We start from the raw sequence: 20,784 nt of genomic DNA on the forward strand, positions 1-20,784 counted from the left end.
GTACAAAAACTAGAATATGCAACTGAAGTATGGTATCTGGTTTCAAATCCTTTATAGAATGGAAAACATCAAATAGTCAACAAAAACATTTTACAGATAAGAAATGTGAATTATTAAGAATAAAAAAGTGGAACATTACCTCAGTGGAAGATGGGAGAAACTGAAGAGATATGATAATTAAGTGTATAAATCCATAACATAGAAATGATGGTGGTGTATTGAGGCATTTGTGGAAAAAAGTTTATCTATGGATGCAAAAAAAAAAAAAAAAATTACCAAAGTATAATAGTATCAACACCTTTCTATGGGTGTGAGATATGGGTTTTGAATATTGCAGTGTGAAAAAGGTTAAAGGCAGGGTAGATGTCATGTTGGAGAGCAATGTTTGGTGTCAATATCAGAGCATGGAAATTAAAAGGCAGTGTGCAGTCACCAAGGATATAACTCAGAGAGGTTGTTTGGGCATGTAGAGGGGATGAAGAGAGATGGGATAACACAAGACGGTCTATAAATCTGGGATGGAAGCAGGTGGTATAGGGGTTGTCCTAAAAACATTTGGAAGGAGGAAGTTCTAAAGAGGCTGAGAGTTTTACAGGCTTGTATGAGCATGATAGATAGGAGTGAATGGAGAAAAGTGGGTTTTTAATGGATGTGCTGTTGGAGTGCAAGCAAGATAACATTTACGGAGGGATTCGAGTAAACCAGTTAGCTGGACCTAAATCCCGGAGGTGGGAATGGCAGTGCATGCACTCCGAAGGAAGGGTGATGTTGCATTTGGAAGGTTATCTAAATTGTGATGTCAGGAACATGAAGGCACAGTTGGAAAGTGAAAAAGTAGATGAGTTATAGGGATGTTAGGAAGAATTTCTTTACTCAGGAAATGGAATGATAAAGGCAGGATCCATCTGACAAGGCAGTGATTTAATTTAATATGGCAAATGTGTATTCTTCCTTGGAGACAGATGATCATGGAGATGAAAAAAACATGAAAATATACATAGGCAAGATGTTTCAATGTAACAGCAATAAAAAGAACTAGAGACCATAATTAAAATTACAAAAAGTATTTCGTCACATACAGTCAATTCAGTAGATAAATGAAATTGACTCCAAGAGAAAATTTTTCTTACAACTAATGGAAACTTAAAATGTGGACAGTATAACAAAATAATTATGGAACACCACAAGCATAGCTCAACTCTCATAACTACAATGCTATATTTGTAAACATGTAATTACACACAAAAAGCACATCACATACTACTCATAAAAAATTGAACACTGTAGGTACCATCACCATGTAAGAGTATAGCACAATACATAAAGAAAAGCACTGAAGCCATACCTGAATTCTCTAAACATGTAAAAATTCAGTCTATCAAATATCTATACCTACCTTTAATCTGTATTAAGCAATGCGATGGATAAACAAACAGTAACTACTTATATCTCTCACATACTGAGTATATGCTGTAGCATATCAACTTGTTTACTACACACAATAAGCCACTAACACGTAAAGCTAATGGCTCTTATCTACTTCATGGTGGCCTGGTGGCTAAAGCTCCCGCTTCACACACGGAGGGCCCGGGTTCAATTCCCAGCGGGTGGAAACATTTCAACATGTTTCCTTATACCTGTTGTCCTGTTCACCTAGCAGCAAATAGGTACCTGGGTGTTAGTCGACTGGTGTGGGTCGCATCCTGGGGGACAAGATTAAGGACCCCAATGGAAATAAGTTAGACAGTCCTCGATGACGCACTGACACTCTTGGGTTATCCCGAGTGGCTAACCCTCCGGGGTTAAAAATCCGAACGAAATCTTATCTCACTTCCCATGGAGCACCAGGCATTTATGTAATTAAAACAATATATAACGGATTCTCACCAAGGAAAGGTTACAAATAAAAAAAATAGTGTATCTGCTGTTCTCCACTCACAGTGTAACCAAAAATATGAGAAGTTTGCCATTTCCCACCAAAACAGTTTGACACAAAGTGTTTGTGGTAAATTAAGCACACTTAGCTACCTAGTGTTTATCTGTCGATTATTCCTAGAATCACTGTCCATGTGGACCAGGCTTTATGGTTGACTGCCTAATTAGTCAGGCTGTTGGTTTTTGATATTGACAGTTTGGAGGGGCTTCTAAGCTGTTGTATCTGAGCACCTCTGCAAAAGACGGTGATTATGTGCGAGTGAGGTGAAAGTATTTTCTTTGTTTTTGGGTCACCCTGCGTCGGTGGGAGATGGCCGACTTGTTGAAAAAAAGTTAAACTTGTGCACCACAGCCGACTAATCAGCAACAGTTTCCAAGAACTTGTCACATTTCATCCAGAAGACTACAGTGGACCCCCGCTTAATGATCACCTCCAAATGCGACCAATTATGTAAGTGCATTTGTACGTGTATGTTTGGGAGTCTGAAATGGACTAATCTACTTCACAATATTCCTTATGGGAACAAATTCGGTCAGTACTGGTACCTGAACATACTTCTGGAATGAAAAAAGATCGTTAATCGGCAGTCCACTGTATAGTAAAATGGCAAGTTCCCTTATACTATTTAAAAATACAGTGGACCCCCAGTTTGCGATGGCATCGGTATTTGATACATTTTAACGCAAAAATTTTGCCTCGGTTCCTGTTAAAAAAATTGGTATACGCGATTTGTCCGAGACGTGTCCACATGTGACCCAGTGTTTACAAGCCAGCCAGTGTGCTCGCATCTAAGGATACATTCGGTACATTCCATATTATCCATATTATCACAGTGTTTTTGGTGCTTGTTTCTGCAAAAAAGTCACCATAGGCCCCAAAAAAGCTTCTAGTGCCAACCCTGTGGTAAAAAGGGTGAGAATTAGTAGGAAATTACGAAAGATTTTGAAGGGTTTGGGGCTAACCCTGAAAAGCCTATGCCAGTTGTGGAATCCATTGTGCCTACTTTAAAAATTAAGGAAATGTGTGCAAAGTGGGTTGAACTGCAAACCTTTATGGATGAAAATCACCCTAACACAGCTATTGCAAGCCGTGCTGGTGACTATTACAATGACAATGTTGTGGCCCATTTTAGACAAACCGTAAAGGAACGGAAGGTACAGAGCTCTATGGACAGATTTGTTGTGCGACAGAGGTCCAGTGACTCTCAAGCTGGTCCTAGTGGCATTAAAAGAAGAAGGGAAGTAACCCCGGAAAAGGACTTGCTACCTAAAGTCCTAATGGAAGGGGATTCCCCTTCTAAACAATAAGTTCGACACACTCCCCTCCTCCCATCCCATCAATCATCACCAGATCTTCATTAAAGGTAAGTGTCATGTATTCTATTGTTAGTAGAGTACTACAAACTGTGCATGTCTTCTTCAGTTTGTGTGCATTAAACTTAATATTTCATGTGGTAAAATTTTTTTTTTCATACTTTTGTGTGTCTTGCACGGATTAATTTGATTTCCATTATTTCTTATGGGAAAAACTGATTCGCTTTTCGATAATTTTGGTTTACGATGAGCTCTCAGGAATGGATTAATATTGCAAACTGGGGGTCCATTGTATAATATCTTTATTTACTACAAGCTGTATAACCCTTGTGGTTTAGCACTTTTTTGATAATAATAATATTTACTGACATCAATGACATGCTACTCTATAGAAAGCCACTTATGCAGAGCATTTCAGGCAAATTAGGTCAGTTTTTTGTCCCAGGATGCAAACCCACACCAGTCGACTAACACCTAGGTACCCATTTTACACTCATGGGTGAACAGGGACAGCAGGTGTCTTATGGAAACACATCTCTAGTGTTTTCCAGCCATACCAGAGGAGATCTGAACCCCAGACCTCAGTGTGTGAGCTAGCAATTGGGCATCAACAACCTTTAATTTTTTATGCTTACTTTTTTTTTTTTAACAAGTTGGCCGTCTCCCACCGAGGCAGGGTGACCCAAAAAAGAAAGCTTTCATCATTCAACACTTTCACCTCACTCACACATAATCACTGTTTTTGCAGAGGTGCTCAGAACACAACAGTTTAGAAGCATATACGTATAAAGATACACAACATATCCCTCCAAACTGCTAATACCCCAAAACCCCTCCTTTAGAGTACAGGCATTGTACTTCCCATTTCCAGGACTCGAGTCCGGCTATATAAAAATAACCGGTTTCCTTGAATCCCTTCACTAGATATTACCCTGCTCACACTCCAACAGATCGTCAGGTCCCAAATACCATTCACTCCTATTGAACACGCTCATGCACACCTACTGGAAGTCCAAGCCCCTCACCCACAAAACCTCCCTTCCTTCCAACCTTTTCGAGGACGACCCCTACCCCGCCTTCCTTCTCCTACAGATTTAAATGCTCTCCATGTCATTTTACTTTGATCCATTCTCTCTAAATGACCAAACCACCTCAACAACCCCTCTTCAGCCATCTGACTAATACTTTTATTAACTCCACACCTTCTCCTAATTTCCACACTCCGAATTTTCTGCATAATATTTACACTGCACATTGCCCTTAGACAGGACATCACTGCCTCCAACCGCCTCCTCGCTGCTGCATTCACAACCCAAGCTTCACACCCATATAAGAGTGTTGGTACTACTATACTTTCATACATTCCCTTCTTTGCCTCCATATATACCTCAACGCACCACTCGCCGTTTTTCCCTCATCAATTCTATGATTAACCTCATCCTTCATAAATCCATCCACCGACACGTCAACTCCCAAGTACGTATCTGAAAACATTCACTTCTTCCATACTCCTCCTCCCCAATTTGATATCCAATTTTTCTTTATTTAAATCATTTGATACCCTCATCACCTTACTCTTTTCTATGTTCACTCTCAACTTTCCACCTTTACACACACTCCCAAACTCATCCACTAACCTTTGCAATTTTTCTTTAAAATCTCCCATAAGCACAGTATCATCAGCAAAATGTAACTGTGTCAATTCCCATTTTGTATTTGATTCCCCATAATTTAATCCCACCCCTCTCCCGAACACCCTAGTATTTACTTCTTTTACAACCCCATCTATAAATATATTAAACAAACATGGTGACATTACACATCCCTGTCTAAGACCTACTTTTACCGGGAAGTAGTCTCCCGCTCTTCTACACACCCTAACCTGAGCCTCACTATCCTCATAAAAACTCTCTACAGCATTTAGTAACTTACCACCTATTCCATATACTTGCAACATCTGCCACATTGCTCCCCTATCCACTCTTATCATATGCCTTTTCTAAATCCATAAATGCAATAAAAAATTCCCTACCTTTATCTAAATGCTGTTCACATATATGCTTTAATGTAAGCACTTGATCTACACATCCCCTACCCACTCTGAAACCTCCTTGCTCATCCGCAATCCTACATTCTGTCTTGCCTCTAATTCTTTCAATTATGACCCTACCGTACACTTTTCCTGGTATACATACTCAGTAAACTTATTCCTCTATAATTTTTACAATCTCTTTTGTCCCCTTTCCCTTTATATAAAGGGACTATGCATGCTCTCCACCAATCCCTAGGTACCTTCCCATCTTTCATACATTTATTAAACAAAAGTACCAACCACTCCAACACTATATCCCCCCCCTGCTTTTAACATTTCTGTCATGATCCCATCAGTTTCAGCTGCTTTACCCCCTTTCATTCTATGTAATGCCTCACGTACCTCCCCCACACTTACATTCTGCTCTTCTTATGCTTACTGTAAGCATAAAATAGCTTGTATGTACTTAGTGCATCCCAGCTTTTTATTGGCTTATGAGAGCAGAAGGGGTCTCATAAGGCATTACTTTTGTATGCAGATTTAAAACCCATTCCTTTCTTTTTTTTTTTTATTATTGACACATTGGCTGATTCCCACCAAGGCAGGGTTGCCTGAAAAAGAAACACTTGATGAAAGTTTTTCTTTTTCAGGCCACCCTGCCTTGGTGAGAATCGACCAATGTGTTAAGAAAAAATAATTATGACTCGTTACAGTACTTCAGTTGCATTTCTTAATATTGTATGAATAATATGTGTTGTAAAAAAATAAAGATATGATACATTAAAAAAAATTTTATAGCAACAAATATGCTATAAACAGACCTATTTATCCTCATAACTGAATCATGGCAATAAACTAGGAGTAATAGACACAATATAAACACACACTGAGAGCCCAGGAAGCACTCCCTGGATGAGTAGAAATGTTAGGCTTGCCCATTTACCTAGCAATAAGTAGGTATTTGGGCATTAGTTGACTAATGTAGGTTGCATCTTAGGGGGAAGAGGATTAAAGATCACACTGGAATAAGCCAGTCTAATGATATAGCTTCACTGGGTTATCCTAAGTTACTAAGCCTCTGGATTAATAATCCAAATGAAATCTTAAGACTGGCAGGGAGTTTAAGTAGAAACTAATCTCTAATTCATGGTTGATGTGTGGATTCACTATTGAGCTCAGGTACATCATGATGCTATGGCAAGGACACAGATGTTCTCTTGACACATGTACAAACGTTTTAATACTTAGCAGGGATAGGAGAAGAAGAGAGTGAGGGGAGGGGGGGTAACTCTTAAGATACCAAAACATTACAGGAAATAACATGGCAAAATTTCTAGGTTTAATGTTCAAGTTTATATTGGTATTGAAATGCTGAAGGTTACATTAATACTGACAAAAAATATGATGCAGTAGTCAATGGATTCTCTCGAGGTGACAGAATTATGCTGGTGCTAGTTGTACTTTATTCACCAGAAACCAGGGCAGGTGTTTTCTGACGTGGGTCTTATGTCATATGATGACACACTAACTGCAACTTCTGGCAATAAAACCAAGGCCTTCTATTGGTTTACCAGTGATGCCCATAAAAGAATGGAAGATCACAGCATATGTGAATTTTTTGTTTTTGTTTACCGTGAGTGTAACAGAGTATAAATGTCATCTTAGTAAAAAATACTTATGTAAACACACATTGTACATAATCTCCTTGCCATCACTCCAAGGAGTTTAGTTTAAGAATTTTAATTAAGATATTTGACTTAGTAAATAAAGGTATTGAATTTCTCTGCACACTGCAAAGGGAAGAATTCTAACCCACCTCATAATACTGATAAACTACTCAAATGAAATATAAGGTATTAGTTAACGAGCCACAAATATTTTACCAAGCTGTTAGTCAAGGGAAAATAAAGACTTACATAAGAATAACAATCAAAATTAAATTCCCTTACTCTATGGATAATATTTGCCGATATTATCGAAACAATAAAGCAACTTAACATATGCAGTGCAAGCTTTTGCTACTTTTTACAAATTGATAGATAGCATTGTTAATGAATTTGAGTATGGATAAGCAGAGCAAAGCACTTTACACACAAATCCATCCATATACAAATACACATGGTTTACAAGAACACTTAAGAACCAACCACCGTGTTTCCAATACCTTGGGATACATTATAACTTTAGGGGTCATCTAGCAGCTAGCAAGCTACTGTTGTTAACTGAAAAAACAAGATGGGTATGTCAACAAAAGGCATTAATTACAGCACCAACACCATATAATTTAGCATTAATTGTAATGATAAAATATTAATTAAAATTAGAGTAACCAAAATGTGCAGACAAGCCAAGCTCTAGATTCTGTAAATTAATACGAATTATAAGATGTTTATAATCAGACTAAACATGGCTCTTATTTAAATATTGGTGCAACTACTATATATACATTGGACTTTTTTACAGTGATATTTCATCATAAACTTTTGGTTTAATTATTTAATTTCACAAAATCTTTATTAATAATTTAATTATTTCAATAGTAACTAATAAATAAGTTTGTATTTAACATTCATTTTATATCCACAAAGAAAACTTTCAAAACCACCATAATGCTGAATACAACATCCTAAATTATTTTCAGCATATTAACAAAATGAAGTGCCTATAACATATAGTAGGTTCAGCACACTGAATGTTTTTTTTTTTAACACACTGGCTGACTCCCACCAAGGCAGGGTGACCCAAAAAAGAAATGTAAAGTTTTTCTTCTTTTAACACTTAGTAATGTATACAGGAGAAGGGGTTACCTAGCCCCTTATATTTTGGTCGTGGCTTATGGAAGAAGTCTTCTCCACTTCCCCATGGAGTGTGAATATTATAATAATAATTTAAAACAGTTCATGATACATATCACTAAGCACCTCCAAGATTTAAATAACTGACTTCGAGAACACTATCAAACAGGTCACTCTCACAGGCAGCTGAAGTTAGCAGATCTGAAAATTTGTGTATTGGTTCTATTTTAATATGTTCACAGAGTGAAAACAACACAAAAAGCAATAAACAACAACAATACAATCAGCAAAATTATGCCACTATTCAGAAGCTTTTGTTGTCAACTTGATAAAACTTAATTTTAAGAGCATTCAAACTGCATCGTGCTAAGGACAGTTCAGCTTCAAGTTACATAAGAGAACACTTAACATAAATAATTAACTGAAAAGTTGTATCTGAGAATTATAACAGGATAAAGGTACAGAGATGGAAATGGTTAAACAAGAAAAGAAAATAAGCTTGATGGTAACAGCCAGACTCTAGTTTATGTGAACTAAATTTAGTTTTGATCATTAAATGTTTGCAAATCTGTAGAATACAGTATAAAAAAAAAAATTATCCAATATATATAGGTCTGGTAGATTGATATATGCTTCTAAAAGGAATCAAACAACATTAGTAAAACTATTATACCTGTTGAATATAAGAAATAGTTTGAGGTATTATGTAGTGCTGCTGCTAAGTTCATTCCACATTTTTACTGCTCATTTATGTTAATGAAATGATTCCTGTTATCCATGACATTCATTTGGCTGTGTAATTTCCAACTATTCACTTTTTGTTGTTGTTGATACATCCCTAGCAAGGACATTAACCTTGTTTACTCTCTCCATCATTGTAGTATTTTGTACATGGTGGTCATATCTCCAGTTGTTCTTCATTCTACCAGAGACATAAAACCTAATTTTCACATTCTTTATCATTCAAGCACCAGTCTTGCACCTTCTCAAAATTCACTGTTTTATTAGGTGAGGGGTCAGTTTTAGAGACATATATTCAAGAAGCCAGGTACATACGAAATGAAGCATTTTGGCCAATTTTTTTGTGTGGACAGGTTCCTGAATCCTAGGTAATAGGCTGGTAGACAGCAACCACCCAGGGAGGTACTACCGTCCTGCCAAGTAAGGTCCAAAAAGTGATCCTTAAGGAACCCCATTATAAACACTTCCATCCTGATGCCTCATACCTTATGGTGACTGATTTCTTTTGTTTTTTCTACTTAACTAAAAGTATTCTATGGGGTGCATCAAAAGCCTTCCTAGTCTCAGAATATGCACTCCAACCATTTCTCTCTGAATGACCTCTGTTAATGTTACATCTCCACAAGGTTCATAAGCTTTTCCAGCAATCTATACACTGCATTCATTAGGGACCCTGGTCTTTAATTCAAACTTTCTGAATCTCGCCTTTCTTAAGTATTACATCTTTCATTCATCTGTTGCTAATGATATGTTAGAGATTAGTTCTAGTGGCTTACAAAGAATTTTGACTATTTCTCTTAGTATTCATGGTGATGTTGCATTTGGTTCCGGTGCCTTTGATGTACAAATATCAGATTTCATAAGGCCTCCTCTAACTTTCTCGCTGGTCATTTCACTGCTAAATAACTGTAGCTGTATTTTGTTTATTCACTTTTATCTCTCTTACTGGCCAACATTAATTTCTGCTGAGCTTGTTGCAAACCTCCTTGCGAAGGTTCCCAACTTTTCTCAGTATTTTCACCTGATCCTTTATTGTCATTTTCCTTCTAATGTGACTGTAAAGAAGCTTTGTTTCTGAATTTCTTTGTTTATGCCGATTTCAATTTTTTTTTCCATTACTTCTGACTTTTCTGTTAACTTTCCTATTCCTGGGACTTAGGTTCATTCTGTATTGCTTCCATCTTTTGGGATCCTGGATTTTGTCTGCTTACACTAATGACTGAACCATGGATTCTCCAACAAAGTGTCTTTAACCCTTAAACTGTCCAAACGTAGATGTATGTCCACGTGCGGGGGGCTCCGAATGTACATCTACTTTTTTTTTTACATGCTTTCAAATGGGAAAAATAAAGGTTGGAGCGCTACGCACGTGAACGTAGATCTACGTTTGGACAGTTTAAGGGTTAATCTATTTCCCTGTAAACTGTGCCTTTGCACTTCTGGTTGAAAATTATAGTTCTTTTAAGATGGATATTCCACATCCCTTGACAAGTATCTTTTCCCTACATCATTCTGTCAATTCTCTGGTTTCTGTTATATTCTATAGTCTCACCTCCACCAGGTAACAGTATTTGTTTTATTGCCTGCTGGGTAACAGGGTAACATTGTGTATCAAAATCTATGCACTCTGCAGTAATTACCTGGTGTTGCCAACATATCTAAGACAGTCCTACCTCCAAGCAATGCATGAAAAAAAAAAAAAGTCAAACCTAAAAGGGTGGATATAAAGTGAAGCAAACCACTGTGACTGTACCATACCAGTAGTGGAAAGAATATACTACTCCTGCAATGGCATGCACAGTGACTATCACTCAGACAGATGTGAACATTTCCTTGTTACTCTCAGCACCACAGCATTATTTTACTAGTGTCAAAACCATTTTTTTATTCTGTTTATTTTTAAATTTTCCTACCCTAAAAATCAAGAAAATATGCAAGTCAGGATAGTGCCCAGTACAATACTTTAATGTTCTAATGTCTCAAAATATAGGGTCAACAAATGAATAAGATATACTATTTATTTATTATTTATTATCACACTGGCCGATTCCCACCAAGGCAGGGTGGCCCGAAAAAGAAAAACTTTCACCATCATTCACTCCATCACTGTCTTGCCAGAAGGGTGCTTTACACTACAGTTTTTAAACTGCAACATTAACACCCGGTGGCCTGGTGGCTAAAGCTCCCACTTCACACACGAAGGGCCCGGGTTCGATTCCCGGCGGGTGGAAACATTTCGACACGTTTCCTTACACCTGTTGTCCTGTTCACCTAGCAGCAAATAGGTACCTGGGTGTTAGTCGACTGGTGTGGATCGCATCCTGGGGGACAAGATTAAGGACCCCAATGGAAATAAGTTAGACAGTCCTCGATGACGCACTGACTTTCTTGGGTTATCCTGGGTGGCTAACCCCCCGGGGTTAAAAATCCGAACGAAATCTTATTTTATCTTATCACCCCTCCTTCAGAGTGCAGGCACTGTACTTTCCATCTCCAGGACTCAAGTCCGGCCTGCCGGTTTCCCTGAACCCCTTCATAAATGTTACTTTGCTCACACTCCAACAGCACGTCAAGTATTAAAAACCATTTGTCTCCATTCACTCCTATCAAACACGCTCACGCATGCCTGCTGGAAGTCCAAGCCCCTCGCACACAAAACCTCCTTTACCCCCTCCCTCCAACCTTTCCTAGGCCGACCCCTACCCCGCCTTCCTTCCACTACAGACTGATACACTCTTGAAGTCGCTCTGTTTCGCTCCATTCTCTCTACATGTCTGAACCACCTTAACAACCCTTCCTCAGCCCTCTGGACAACAGTTTTGGTAATCCCGCACCTCCTCCTAACTTCCAAACTACGAATTCTCTGCATTATATTCGCACCACACATTGCCCTCAGACATGACATCTCCACTGCCTCCAGCCTTCTCCTTGCTGCAACATTCATCACCCATGCTTCACACCCATATAAGAGCGTTGGTAAAAACTATACTCTCATACATTCCCCTCTGCCTCCAAGGACAAAGTTCTTTGCCTCCACAGACTCCTAAGTGCACCACTCACCCTTTTCCCCTCATCAATTCTATGATTCACCTCATGTTTCATAGACCCATCCGCTGACACGTCCACTCCCAAATATCTGAATACATTCACCTCCTCCATACTCTCTCCCTCTAATCTGATATCCAATCTTTCATCACCTAATCTTTTTGTTATCCTCATTACCTTACTCTTTCCTGTATTCACTTTTAATTTTCTTCTTTTGCACACCCTACCAAATTCATCCACCAATCTCTGCAACTTCTCTTCAGAATCTCCCAAGAGCACAGTGTCATCAGCAAAGAGCAACTGTGACAACTCCCACTTTATGTGTGATTCTTTATCTTTTAACTCCAAGCCTCTTGCCAAGACCCTCGCATTTACTTCTCTTACAACCCCATCTATAAATATATTAAACAACCACGGTGACATCACACATCCTTGTCTAAGGCCTACTTTTACTGGGAAATAATTTCCCTCTTTCCTACATACTCTAACTTGAGCCTCACTATCCTCGTAAAAACTCTTCACTGCTTTCAGTAACCTACCTCCTACACCATACACCTGCAACATCTGCCACATTGCCCCCCTATCCACCCTGTCATACGCCTTTTCCAAATCCATAAATGCCACAAAGACCTCTTTAGCCTTATCTAAATACTGTTCACTTATATGTTTCACTGTAAACACCTGGTCCACACACCCCCTACCTTTCCTAAAGCCTCCTTGCTCATCTGCTATCCTATTCTCCATCTTACTCTTCTTTCAATAATAACTCTACCATACACTTTACCACGTATACTCAACAGGCTTATTCCCCTATAATTTTTGCACTCTCTTTTGTCCCCTTTGCCTTTATACAAAGGAACCATGCATGCTCTCTGCCAATCCCTAGGTACCTTACCCTCTTCCATACATTTATTAAATAATTGCACCAACCACTCCAAAACTATATCCCCACCTGCTTTTAACATTTCTATCTTTATCCCATATACTATTGTATATTAAAACAAATTGTGGCAAAATGTTGGAGGTTGACCTATAGGAAATAGTACCCTAGAAGACAATGACTTCATTCAGATTAGTAACCCTTGAGGGTTAATAACCAGGATAACCCAAGAAAGTTAAGCAGTATAGCTCACTGACATTGAGGTTCTTCAGTCAGCAGCATCAACTACACTAGCAAACAAAGTTGAATTTCATAAATTTAAACAAAGACTCAAAGTCACACTTCACCACATACTGAGATCAATCTCTGAGTATACAGCACAAGACCACACATAATATAGAGAAAATACAGAGGTTTACCACTAACTAACCAGAGCCAAGAAACAAGGCAACAACTGAAAACTAGAACTATACCAAGTTAAAAAAAACTTTTCTTGTTACAACCCAAAGAAGAAAACACATTTGCCATCTTTCCAAAAGTGTGATGACATCACAATCAGATTACCCTCCAACTTATTTACATCTAAAGGAGACAGAGACATGATATATAAAGTACTTCAGATGACTGGCAAGATGAACAAAGACTGCACAAAAACCCACACTCTGTTTTGTCATCGGTATATTTGTGATCAAGATAAACTGTCTCATTTCTTAATAGTATTTCAGCTATCAAAAATTTCTAAAAAAAAAAAAAGTTTCATTCCTTAGCAGAATTTTGGATATCAAAAGTTTCTGAATAATGACTATGTAAAAATTAATATCTAACATTATCAGATTTAGTTCAACTTCAAACTTTGTTAAGAAATTGTATTTTTAACTATGGGGTGAAAAGCAAGGCAGCACAGGGTAATAAACTAATAACTATAAACAGCAAATGAAGATATAAACATGCTCAAAATTACATTAAGACAAAAACTATTTACATTTCATCCATAAAAATTATACAGCCCAGCTTGTATATATCTCATCTCCTCTTGAGATTTAGAAAATGAATATGTGGTCATTAGCAAATAGTAAAGCAAAAAATTATATTCAATATCCATACATTCTTTGGGTGTTTATCTAAAAACAATTTTTGTTGCAACATAACATGTAATACTGGTGTCAACAAGCGGCCTAATTAAGATCATTACAAAAACAAATCATGGCTTTATGAAATTCATTAACCCTGTGCTGAGTACAATAAATTTACCTTAGAGTCGAGAGCAGTAAGAGGAGTGTTCTCCCAAGTTGGTGAACTTGAACCATCGTCCTCAATCAGGATCTGCCACAAGATATATTACATGACATCTACATTGTTCATATATTTATGAGGAAGCACTAAACCAATAAGGGTCATACAACACCTAGGGAATGGAAGGTAATCAGGTTAGATCCAAAGGAAGGATATGGTAGCTCTAATTCCTTGGATAAGGAGTCCTTAATCAGCATCAAAGCTTTCCCTTAAAGAGAAAAGTTATCTATAATGTAATACAAAATTTATACTCTCCCAATGTATCAACTTCGCTGAGAAGCTTCCTCAAGTAATATATGTATTCACTACACATTTGTGTTCCTACCTACGTTCACTAATCTTTTCCAGTTTCTTATCTTTATCTTTCTGATGTAATTCTGAAACCAGTTTGTGTCAAATTCATTAACTACTTTACATGATAAATAACATGAAAACTGAAAATGCACAAGGAATTTAAAGGAAAAAGGACAATAAATTTAAACAGTGAAATGGTTTAACTGAGGTTGAATTTTATCATCATATTATATGCAAAAAATTAAAGAATCAAAGGAAGGCAGGGTGTCCATTTTACCTTCCCTATGAGAACACTTCTATGGAGACAACAGCAGATACAGACTAGCTTCATAATTACGGCAGTATTGTAAAGAAAAATATAACACTTTGCCCATACGTAAATTTCTTTTAACACACTAGCCGTCTCACACCGAGGCAGGGTGACCCAAAAAAGAAACAATTTCACCATCATTCACACATAATCACTGTCTCTGCAGAGACATGCATATATGACAACTCAGATGTCACTCCAAACAGCAAATATCCCAAACCTCTCCTGCATAAAAATGTACTAACCTTACTGTACTGTACTAACCTTAGCCATCTCTTTCTCAAAATTTTCTTCCGGGTGTGGTTCCCTCTGTGCTTGTTCTAGGAGGTAAGCACGACGAGCAGCAATGTAATGAGTATTTCGAATTTTCAAGTACATCACCTGTTAAAAAATAAAAGACATTTATTTTTAACACACTGGCTGTCATCCACCATAGTAAGATGACCCAAAACAGTAAACATTCATCATCATTTATTCAACAGCTGTTTTACAAGAAGTGTACAAATATCAAGATTCAAATGAATCCTTAACTACAACATCCCCAACCCCTTTCTTCAATATGCATGCACTGTACTTTCTACCTCCATAATTCAAGTCCAGCTAACCACTTTTCCCTGACTCCCTTCATAAATGTTATCTTGCTCACACTCCAATACTATGTCAAATCTTAAAAATCACTTATCTCCACTCACTCCTGTTGTACCACACACACACCTGATGAATGCTCAAGTCTTACCATTCTGAACCTTCATCACAGCCTCCCTCCAACTCTTCCTAGCACAACACCTATTCCTTCTTAATTTACTCTAGATTTATATACCTCCTTGGTCATCCTATTCTTCTTGATCCTTTGTAAATAACCAAACAACTTCATTAACCACTCCTTAGCAGGTCTTCATGAGCAGGTATGAACACTTGAGAATTGAAAGCTGTTGATGTTGCCTGGTTGGAAGCACAGTTCACTGTGCATTTTAGTAAAGAGGTTACCAGTTAGAGGTATATACCAGAACAAGCAATGGAAAAATCATACACAAAGAAAGGGCCAAATTCCCTGAGGAAGTACAGATAAAATCATTTAGGGATGAGAGGTAATCAGGTTCAATCTTTCAATTTCTTCTGTCAAAATTTCTTCCCAGAATCTTGTTGCCTTTCTCTGCCCTACATCAGCAATTATAATACTTATATTTGCTTCCACCTAAAGTATTATCCTTTTCCCATGACACATTTGTATTCAAAGGTCATGTTCATGAAGGTAACCCTGACCTTTACTACTTCCTTTCTAATTTTTTCATCACGAATATTTCCCATTATATCACTGTTTTAAATCACTAAGCCTTTGTTGATTTCAATAAACTAACATTTTCATATCTATCAATCACTGTACCAACTTTCCCCACTTTAACCCTTTTAGAAACAATACAAAATATTGTGTAAATTGTTTTTTTAAAGAGCATCATAAACCACTGTTCTGAATGCCATGGCCTATTGTGCAGGATGCCATGAAATCTCATGACTGAATAAGTATACAGTGAATTATCATATAATACATGGGTTACATTCCTGAAACTAAATTTTTTTGGGAAAAATAGTTAGGTTCTAGACAGTTACATAAAAAAAGGCAAACATTTTTATTTTAATTTCTTATTTCATCAAAAATAATCAAGCTTTTGGCACCATACACTGCAGAAGTCGTAGTTTGTTGCTCTAAAAATATATTTTTTTTTTTTCCTTTTTTTTTTTTTTAAACTCAACAGCTGTCTCTTACCAAGACAGAGTGACCCAAAGAAAACACACTCACCAACATTCATAAAATCGCCATCTTTCCAGATGTGTGCTGACGTTACAGTCAGATCACCTTTCTGACTGCAACATTCCCACCCCCCTTCTTCAGTGTGAAGGCACTACACTTCATACCACCAGGACTAAAGTTTAGCTAATTAGTTTCTCTGAATTCCTTCATAAAAGTTACTCTGCTCACACTCAATATGAGGTCCATTAAAAAACACTTCCCTCCAACCAGTCCTGGGGTGACCCTTTCCCTTCTACCTTCCATCCCAGATTTATACACCTTCTGCATCAACCTATCCCTATCCATCCTCTCTACATGCCCAAACCACCTCAACAACCCCTCCTCAACTTTATGACTTGTACCCTTGGTCACTCCACACCCCTTTTACTTTCTACACTCCAAATTCTCTACATGATATTCTGTGTCTGTACCCAAAATTCAAATAAAAACTTATTAAATACACTTAGGTAAGGCCTGGGGAAAGCTGGTGTTTGACACAACATACCATATATTCCTTTCAGAGAAAATGGGCATTGCTTTCTTTCCAGAGAAAATTAGAAAGATTAATATGCTGCTTCCACTATAATACATTTAACCCCACATTCAAATCAGTGTAAAATATGCTAAAAAGTAACAAGAAAGAATTTTACCTTACTTTAAATTCTTTACTTGTTGGTGCAGAAGTGGCTGGAAATGGTGATACACCCCTGAGCAGTAAACTGCTATGGATCATCTGTTTTATTAACTGACGTCTTTCATAAATTTCACTATACAAGTTTCTTGTTTCTAATAGTGATAAGGAAAAACTTTATCCTGCCTTAAATTCCTTAGTCTCTTGATGTCTATAACACAGAGAAGTGTTTGGAGATGGTTATGCAACTACTGAGTGGTAGACAACTGTGAGAAGTCTGTTTATGTTTATCAGCTGATGGCTTGTCAGTTCTCTGAACCATTTATCTACACTCATCTGATGAGGTTTATCGGGCCACTACAGCTCATGCTATACTGAGCCAGAGTCAGCAACCAGCTTTCCTCAGGCCACAGAAATCTCCAAACAAATATTTTCCATGCCTGAGCCACCTTTTTTAAAACTTTATGATGTATGTATTTAAACCTGAATAGTTATATTTACTGAAAATTAATGTGAATAGAGCTCTATTTAAAACATGCTATCAAGGCACACTTTTTGCGCAAATTTAACGTACAGAAACAATATTATGAGATCTTTTTATGCAAATGCATCATAACATTTGGAGCACATGCACATGACTGTACAGTATAATACATGCATACCTTGTTAATATGGCGCTTCACTTTAGAGCACTTCGCTCATATCATTCTTTTCAATTATACTCATGATTATTTTTTTCAGTAGTGACATTAACATCAGGTTAGCAATACAGTATTGCAACATTTTTTTTATTCATATATTAACACATCGGCCATTTCCCACCAAGGCAGGGTGACCCAAAAAAGAAAAACTTTCACCATCATTCACTCCATCACTGTCTTGCCAGAGGTGCACTTACACTACAGTTATAAAACTGAAACATTAACACACCACCTTCATTTTTTATTATTTTTACTTTTGCATCTTTTTTCAGGCATAGGGCTATTGCAAACTTAATAAATGTTAGTGAAAACATGTTTTCAGGCTTTTACATGCACTGACAAGTGAAAAAAGGCTGTGATTTGCTTTAAGGTGATATTGGCTTTATGGCGGTGGTCTGGAACGTAACACACCGTATTAGCGAGGTATGCCTGTACATGCTGTACTGAGCCATGTGCAGACATCTATAAAACAGCAAAGGTAATGAATTTTTTAAAAAGATGTCATTATAAATCCCCTACCTCTGTAATAGCACGAACAGAATAATCAGGGGTGAAAGAAAACTTTGTTGACTCCAGAGATTGTATACTGCCTGGCATACTTCCTTTGCTGAGCTGAGTGGATGCAGATGGGGATTCTCCTGAAAATTAGTTTAAAGAATGAGCTTTTTGATGTGAACACTCTCTATGAGAAACAATACTACAATAAATGATAAAATTACACGCTGAAGGTTGCATAATAAAGACATACACATGCCCCTTGTATAACACAAGGGTGTTCTGACAGGAGGCAATATAATGAAAATTTGATTGATGTGAACCCAGCATTACATATCAAATGGGAGATTAGGATCCAAATCTCACTGGGCTGCCTAAGCCAACCCAGTACTAGCCATATGTTTTTCACTAATAAATATAACTACCCTAGGTAGTAGGTTGGTAAACAGCAACCACCCAGGGAGGTACTACCGTCCTGCCAAGTGAGTGTAAAACGGAAGCCTGTAATTGTTTTACATGATGGTAGGATTGCTGGTGCCCTTTTTTCTGTCTCATAAAAATGCAAGATTTCAGGTATGTCTTGCTACTTCTACTTACCTAGGTCACACTACACATACATGTACAAGCATATATATACACACCTCTCTGGGTTTTCTGCTATTTTCTTTCTAGTTCTTGTTCTTGTTTATTTCCTCTTATCTCCATGGGGAAGTGGAACAGAATTCTTTCTCCGTAAGCCATGCCGGGAGCAACGGGCTAGTAACCCCTTCTCCTGTATATATTACTAAATTTGAAAGGAGAAACTTGGTTTTTCCTTTTGGGCCACCCCACCCTGGTGGGATGCAGCTGGTATGTTGAAAGAAGAAGAAATATAACTACAAAATCCATTGCAAGAAACAATGTGACAAATAGTATTACTTGCCATATATATTCACATTTTATCTCTTGGTTTTTGTTAAAAAACATTAAAAAGCTAATTAAAATGCATTAATGAAGATTACTTCTCCATTAGTTTTATTTAATATACGTACTATATGGGGTATCAAGATTTTACATATTCAAAGTTAAAGAGAAAGATAGGGGAGGGAGCAATCAAGAAAAGGAGAAGGAAAAAAATGGAACATGGAGGGTGAAGGAGAAGAGAGGACAGGCCAAGGAGAGAAAGTCAAGGGGAGAGTGACTTCAATCACTTTTTTTAACACGTCAGCTGTCTCCCACCGAGGCAGGGTAACTCAAAAAAGAAAAAAACGCTTTCACCATCATTCTGCACTTTAACCATGATTTACACATAATCACTGTTTTTGCAGAGGTACCCAGATATGACAGTTTAGATGTCACTCCAAGCAGCCAATATCCCAAACCCCTCCTGTAAAGCGCAGCATTATACTTCCTACCTCCAAGACTTCGGCTAGCCTGTTTCCCTGAATCCCTTCACAAAATATTACCCTCCTCACACTCCAACAGCTTGTCAAGTCTCAAAAGCCATTTGTTTCCATTCACTCCTATCTAACAAGTTCACATGTGTCTGCTGCATGTCCAAGCCCCTTGCACACAAAACATATCTTACTCCCTCCCTCCAGCCTTTCCTATGATGACCCCTACCCCTCCACTATAAACTTATACACCTTCCAAGTCATCCTATTGTGCTCCATCCTCTCTAAATGACCAAACCACCTCAATAACCCCTACTCAGTCCTCTAAATAATACTTTTAGTAATGCCACACCTCCTAATTTCCACACTACAAATTCTCTGCATAATATTTACACCACACATTGCCCTCAGACACGACATCTCCACTGCCTCCAGCCTTCTCCTTGCTGCAGCATTCACAACCCATGTTTCACACTCATATAAGCATGTTGGTACCACTATACTCTCATACATTCCCTTCTTTGCTTCCATGAATAATGTTCTTTGTCTTCACAGATAGCTCAATGCACCACCCACCCTTTTGTCTTCATTAATTTTATGGTTTACCTTGTCCTTCATATAAATAAATTAAAATCAGAAAAAATTAAGTAAAACAAATTGACATTCAGTGCCAATAGTTTATATAAGAGATACACAAGATTTACTGCAACAATTTATGGTGTCTGAGTAAAACCTCTTGTAGGAGGGTAAAGTTCCAAACCTTGTATGAAACTTACCTATGAGTTTCTTTTAATATGGATAATAAAAACTTTTGTTTTTCCTTTTGGGCCACCCCACCTCGGTGGGATACGGCCGGTGTGTTGAAAGAAAGAAAAGAATGCAAACCAAACAGTAAAATAATAAAACAATCAGTTACCAAAAGAGTGAAGCTAATGAAAAACCTTAAAGCATATAAGATACACACCTATAGAGTGGGCCTGTGTGAGTGCTGCAATACCGAAGTATGTGAAAGGTCCACTTTCAAATGTCAAGTTCTCTTTTCCTATAGTCACCTCCACATGACCTTCCAATATTAGTACAAAGAAATCAACTGGTTTTCCCTGTAAATATAATTAATTTTTAATTTTGTTACCATATTTCTAGAAATACTTATCAC

General features: G+C 37.5%; 1 protein-coding gene across 2 annotated transcripts in view; it reads right to left on the reverse strand.

Moving 5' to 3' along the window:
- uex (metal transporter uex) overlaps positions 1-20,784 on the reverse strand; it is a 428,924-nt gene that overhangs the window by 36,509 nt on the left and 371,631 nt on the right. The window contains exons 11-15 of one of the 2 annotated variants that reach the window (XM_070094154.1): positions 20,593-20,728; positions 18,280-18,398; positions 14,904-15,020; positions 13,994-14,065; positions 7,446-7,503 (exon numbers count right to left, since the gene is read on the reverse strand). In XM_070094154.1, the coding sequence (XP_069950255.1) occupies positions 7,483-7,503; positions 13,994-14,065; positions 14,904-15,020; positions 18,280-18,398; positions 20,593-20,728 (465 nt within the window). In that variant the 3' untranslated portion in view covers positions 7,446-7,482. The remainder of the gene's footprint in view (positions 1-7,445; positions 7,504-13,993; positions 14,066-14,903; positions 15,021-18,279; positions 18,399-20,592; positions 20,729-20,784) is intronic. The other variant, XM_070094153.1, reaches the window with a different exon arrangement.

This window comes from Cherax quadricarinatus, chromosome 44, assembly GCF_038502225.1.
Source record: "Cherax quadricarinatus isolate ZL_2023a chromosome 44, ASM3850222v1, whole genome shotgun sequence".
Classification (NCBI taxonomy): domain Eukaryota; kingdom Metazoa; phylum Arthropoda; class Malacostraca; order Decapoda; family Parastacidae; genus Cherax; species Cherax quadricarinatus.